This window comes from Carlito syrichta, unplaced genomic scaffold (assembly GCF_000164805.1).
Source record: "Carlito syrichta isolate Samal-C Ts95f unplaced genomic scaffold, Tarsius_syrichta-2.0.1 Scaffold303343, whole genome shotgun sequence".
Taxonomy (NCBI): domain Eukaryota; kingdom Metazoa; phylum Chordata; class Mammalia; order Primates; family Tarsiidae; genus Carlito; species Carlito syrichta.
This window is the reverse complement of record NW_007247439.1, coordinates 561166-567563: the sequence shown is the minus strand read 5'-3', so window position 1 is coordinate 567563 and position 6398 is coordinate 561166. Positions and strand designations below refer to the sequence as shown.

Genomic DNA, 6398 nt, shown 5'->3' with positions numbered 1-6398 from the left:
GGCTGATTTTTTGATTTATTGTAGAGATGAGGTCTCGTTGCCCAGGCGGGTCTCGAACCCGCGGGCTCAGGCATTCACTCACCTCAGCCTCCCAAAGGCGCGGGATTACAGGCTGAGCCACCGAGCCTGGCTATCCCTGCTTTCTTGACTGTTTCTTTTGCTTTGCAGAAGCTTGTCGGTTCGATGAGGTCCTGCTTGTCTATCTTATTTCTTAAGGCATGGGCACTTAAAGTTCTGATCAGGAATTGGTTGCCGGGTTCCAGTTTCCATAAGGGTGTCTCCTGTGTTTTCTAAGATTCTTATAGTTTGAGGTTTTACGTTTAGGTCTTTAATCCATTTAGACTTAATTTTTGTGTATGGTGATAGGTAGGGGTCCTGTTTCAGTCTTCTGCATGTGAGCAGCCAGTTTTTCTAGCACCATTTACTGAATAGGTTCTCTTCTCCCCAGTGGTTGTTGTTGGAGGCTGTTTTATTTTGTTATAGAGACATGGGATACAAGTGAGGATTAACTGCGTAAGTAGGCTGCATGCAGGTGAAGTTTGGGTTTCTAACTGGCCCTCACTCCCCCTGGTTTAGGACCACATACGCTTTGTGTTGCTATGTGTCTTCTGTCCTCCCCACTCCGCCCACCCCTCCAGCAGTGCCCAGGAACTGCCAATCCTTCCCTTGTGCTGATGTTCAGGGCCCACTAGAGTGAACACGCGGTGTTCAGTTCTTTGTTTCTGTGATAGATCACTTTGGATGGTGGTCTCCAACCCCATCCGGTGGCGCCTTCTTTTTCGTCTTTATGTCCCTCAGCATGGGGCTTAGTGCTTCACACACATGGGTGCTCTGGAAAGAAATGGTACCGACTCAAGGAAGAGTCTGTGTGATTGGTTTGGTTCCATCATCATCAGTACTCACTTTACGTGGTCTGTATATCCGCTGCCTGGAAGAATGGAGCAAGATGATGAGCATTCACCTTACACTTAAACTATTTCTAATGCTGTGCTGATCACTGTCATCAGCCGTATGAGACAGTGTGCCTGGTGAGTAACAAGACTGTTTCATTTGTTTTTGGACAGGAGAATCAGATGAGAGGGAACAGTCAAAATTGGAAGTCAAAGTTTGGGATCCAAATAGCCCACTTACGGATCGACAGATTGACCAGTTTTTAGTTGTAGCACGGTAAGTATGGCATTATTGAAGCAAAAAATACCTTTTTTTCATATAAAAGAATTTAGAGGTATATGTGTAGTTTCCTTTCTTTTTAGTCTGTTTTTTTCCCCACTCGTAGTTTTCTTTTTCTAATTATGTAAGAAAGCTTAATATATGATACACTGCTTCATAAATAATATGATTTATTAATTTTTACTGTTTAAGAAAACAGAAACATATAAAGAAATTCAATACCTGGAGTCCCTATGTTTAATGAAAGCTGCAGTCTCCTTTCCTCTAGACACAAGAAAATGCAGCTCGAATTTGCCTGTTGCTAAGCATAGGGCTCTCTCCTGAGAGCGTCCAGCCTGGCTGCCTGACTTCCATCCTCCCCTTCCTCTTTTCTTGAAAAAATGAATGGGGCAGAATTCTATTTTTATGTTTTCAATTATAGCAGTAAATGTTGCTCATGGGGAAAATTGCCACAGAGCAGAAAGTAAATGAGATTATCATAGCATTGTAAAAGCAGAAAAATTGGGGAAAAAACCTGACAGCAAGCAGTTGATGAATGAAGACGCGTGTAACGGAGTGTTACTCTGTGGCAAGTAATGAATGAATGAGGGCTGTGTATAGCAAAGAGGTGGCTCTCGGCAATAACGTGGAGAGGAGCGTGCATACAGTATGATCTTGTACGTCACAGCCAGTGACAAAGAGCACAGTGTGCCAAACAGTGCTGTACTTCATTAGTGGATTTTTTAAATACTTCCGTCAATATACGTTTGATCTGGGAATGTTTATCGGGATGTTTCCAGCCAAATTTTTTATTTTTATTTTGAGTTGAAGTCTCACTCCATCGCCCAGCCTTTCAAGTAACTTACTGGAACTACAGACACATGCCACCATGCCCAGCTAATTGTTTTATTTTATTGTAGAATCAAGGTCTTACTGTGTTTGCAGGCTGGCCTCCAACCCCTGGGCTCAGGCAATCTTCTCACCTCTACCTCCCAAAGTGCTGGGATTACAGGCATGAACCGCTATGCCTGGCCTCTCACCACATTTTTTATACCAAGTTCTTTAAAATGAACCAAACATGGCAAAATATTGAAATCAGTTAGACTTGGACAATGGATGCAAAGGTCTTCCTGCTATCCTCTGATTTTCTGTTGAACTTACTTCACGATAGAAAGGGAAAGATAGCTTCTCCTTAGACAGCACTGTTGATAGACAGCCAGTCACCACGGTCACACTTTATATTGGTGGCCAGACCCTTGGACCCCAGGGCTGTGCCTCTAACCACTAAGAAACTGGGTGAAGACACTTGATGTGCCTCTCTAGCGAGGGGCCAGTTAGTGGAATGTGGAAGGCACAGATCCAGGAAGAGAAGTGAGTTGTTGAGGAACCGCTGGCCCCGAGGCTCTAGACAGCCCGTCTGGATTGTGGATTGTTTAGGAAACATTGTAGTTTCAAATCTGATTTGCATTCTGTTTTTTCCTTTTCCTCGTCACCAAGGGCTACAGGTTTCCTTGTTCCTTGTTGCTGACGTGAGGGTCACCAAGTAGTTGGTTCCTAGGATCTTTAAATTTTCTCTTTTTAAAAAATTAATAATAATCGTAGCCAGGCATGGTGGCTCACGCCTATATTCCCAGCCCTTTGGGAGGTGGAAGTGAGAGGATTCCCTGAGCCCAGGGGTTCGAGACCAGCCTGAGCAATGTGGTAGGACCTCGTTTCTACAGTAAATAAAAAAATTAGACAGGCGTAGTGGTATGCGCCTGTGGTTCCAGTTACTTGGAAGGCTGAGGCAGAAGAATCACCTGAGCTCAGCAGGTTGAGGCTGTGGTAGCCGTGAGCATGCCATTGCACTCCAGCCTTGGTGACAGTGTAACTCCGCCTCTGAAAAAAAATTAATAATAATCTTATAAACAAATATTAAGACAGCAGTCAAATACCACTGCTCATCCACCAGAACAGTTAAAATTTTAGAGTGACAGTGCCAAGCATTGCTGAAGCTGTGTGTCAGCCGATGCTCTCATATCCCACAAGTTTGGAGTGGAAATCGGCACAGCTTTCCAACATAGCGATCCCCAGCCTTTTTGGCATCAGGCACCGGTTTTGTGTAAGACAGTTTTTCAGGGCAGGACTGTAGGGAGGATCACCGGGTAGTAGATTCTCAGAAGGAGCGTGCAACCTAGATCCTTCAGATGTGCACCTCACAATAGGGTTCACGCTTCTATGAGAATCTAATGCTGTCGCCGATGTGACAGCTCACGAAGCTCCGCTTGCCTGCCGCTCACCTCCTGCTGTCCTGCCAGGTTCCTAACAGGCCACAGACTGTACCAGTCTGCAGCCCGGGGATTGGGGACCTCGGTCTAACACACACATCCCTTAAGTTTCACTCCTAAAAATATACCCAGCAGAAATGCATGCATCTCTGCACCAAAAGATATGTATACAAATGGTACTCATGGCACTACTCATAGTCTCCCCAAACTGGAGCCAACATGAAATGTCCACAGTTGAGGCAGGGATCTTACACAGGAATGCTGTGGAGCAGGGGAACCAGTGAACACCGCTGTAACCACCAGTGTGGAGAAATCCACAAACATAATTTTGAACAAAGGAGGCTGGATATAAAATGTGTTCATACCGTGCGATTCTTTTTGTGCAAAAAAGATTCAACAGCCCTTAGTGTTAGAATCCAGGGTGTGAATTCCCTGTGGGAAGGAGGGTGGGAGTCGTAATTGGGAGGGAGTGGGAGGAGCCTCAGGTTGGGGGGGGTCATGTTCTCTTGACATGGATGTTGGCGACACAGGTGTATTCACAGCTGTACGTTGTGAACTTTTCTGCATGTGTGTTTGAATGAAGATGCTTAGACATTTTCTCCCTTGGCTAACCTGTTTAAAATACAGGCAGTAAGCCATAAGTCTTGTCTTCATTCATTCTGAATCTCTGGAGGTGGGGCTCCCGTACATACAGGAAGCCTTCTCGACCATGGCATGAAAGTTGTCATTGTGCTCATTTCCTTTTAAATGGAATTTTAGTAGAAATGGGTTTTTTTTTTGAATCCTCACAGGAAGGGGTTTCTACAGTTTATGATATCATTTCACGGAAAACATGCTACAGGATTTCACTGTCTGGGCTTTACAAAAATGGTCAGAAGTTGCTTTGCTGTAATAATCAAACTGCAGCTGACTGGCTTAGCTTTTGAGCCGATTTCAATACCAAAAGGTTTACTCCTTGGCCTCTGATACCAGAGCCTCCCTTTCCTTCTTTGTGCCTGCACAGGCTGTTTTTTCTCAAGTTCGTTGTGATGACTTGTTTCTGCTAAATTGGCTTTTTAATTACTAGTTCTTATAGAAGGAAAATAACCTTTTGTTTGATACTTGATTCTCAATGATCCAACAGCTTATTCTGCCCTTCCTCTGACAGTTCTTCATTCACTACCCAAGCGTGCTTTTTAAAACATCAGAAGCAATCACTGAGGCTTACTTTGTCCCTGTTGTGTGTGTTTGTGATTTGCTAGCGCCGTCGGGACGTTCGCGAGGGCCCTTGACTGCAGCAGTTCCGTGCGGCAACCCAGCCTGCACATGAGTGCCGCCGCCGCCTCGCGGGACATCACCTTGGTAAGATGTCCTCACGTCCTGGGGTCGCTCATCCTTCTGCTGCTTGCTTAAGTATAAAGCCACGTTCGCAGTCCTGTGGGCTAGAGAGCTTTCTGGCTCTTAACTTTGCTGGCTGCTAGGCTGATTCCATGTGGCTAGTGGGTTGGCGGGCATCCTGAGTCACTTTTCTGTTTGTGAGCTGAGAAAAGGGTTCATGGCTACTGCGTGGAACAGGTATGAGATCGCAAAAGAAATAAAGTTTTTTGTGTCTCTTTTATTTTTTTTTTATTCAGCATTCCAAGTAGCTGGAACTACAGGCATGTGGCACCACGCCCAGCTAATTTTTTTGACTTAACTGTAGAGATGAGGTCTCTCCAGGTTGCCCAGGATGGTCTTGAACCCATAGACTCAGGCAATCCTCTCATCTTGGCCTCCCAGAGTGCTGGGATTATAGGCATGAGCCACCGTACCTGGCTTCTCTTTTATTTTTTAGAGATAGGATCTCACTTCATTACTCAGGCTGGTCTGGAACTCCTGGCCTCAAGCAATCCTCCCACCTCAGCCTCCCAAAGTGCTGGGATTACTAGCGTGAACCACCATACCCAGCCAGCAGAGCTGTTTCCTTGCATTATTTTGTTACATAATGGTTGCTATCTTTTAAATCTGTTTACTTTTTCTTTTGGTGATCAAATGAAGCTTCCCATACTCAGTTTAATTGTACCACCAATATCAACTGTGGTCAGGCATTGGGCCTGACACTTGCTTTTTTCTCTGTGTTCTCCAAAAGGGTAGACCTGTAAGTTTTTTACTGATTGAAGTTACTTTATTTGATCCCATGCCTTTTGTGATAGGCATGGTAGGATTCTCATATTTTTTTTTCTTTTTTTGAGTCAGAGTCTTACTCTGTCACCCAGGCTGGAATTTAGTGGCACGCTCATGGCCATTGCAGCCTCAACCTAATTGGCTTAGACGATCCTTCTGCCTCAGCCTTCCAGGTAGCTGGAGCTACAGGCATTCGCCACCATGCCTGGCTAATTTTCCTTGATTTATTGTAGAGACGAGGTCTCGCCAGGTTGACCAGGCTGGCCTTGAACCTCTGGACTCAGGCAATCCTCTTGCCTCTGCCTCCTAAAGTGCTGGGATTACAGGCGTGAGCCACCATGCCCAGCCATGACTCCCATTTTACAGCTGAGAAAACTGGGGTTTTGGCGAGGGTAAGTTAGGATACCAGTATTCATAACATATAACAAATGTTGCTGTTTTGTTTTCTGATGAAATGGAATACAATGATAGGTCTTAATTGCTTTCTCATTATATGCCAATTTGAAATACTTGTCACAAAATATTTATTGTGATAATGTAAGAACTCACATGAGAATACGCATCAGGTTTGTTTCTTATGCTTTTTTTTCTTCTGTGTGTTTTTATACGGTCATAGGTTGTGATGAAAATCCTTTCTCAAAGACTAGAATGTTTCATTTTCTCCATTGGGACATTAATATTTTGTGCAACACTTCAGGATTTCCAAAATCTTGGTTATTTTTGTTTTTTTTTTGAGTTGGAGTCTCACTCTGTCGCCCAGACTGGAGTACAGTGGCTACTTCAGCCAACGCAGCCTCGACCTGCTGGGCTCCGGCGATCCTTCCGCCTCAGCCTTCCAAG

General features: G+C 44.6%; 1 protein-coding gene across 3 annotated transcripts in view; it reads left to right on the top strand.

Moving 5' to 3' along the window:
* MTA3 (metastasis associated 1 family member 3) overlaps positions 1–6398 on the top strand; it is a 135422-nt gene that overhangs the window by 43501 nt on the left and 85523 nt on the right. For all 3 annotated transcript variants that reach the window (XM_021712546.1, XM_021712547.1, XM_021712548.1), the window contains 2 exons: positions 1065–1167; positions 4658–4757. In XM_021712546.1, the coding sequence (XP_021568221.1) occupies positions 1065–1167; positions 4658–4757 (203 nt within the window). The remainder of the gene's footprint in view (positions 1–1064; positions 1168–4657; positions 4758–6398) is intronic.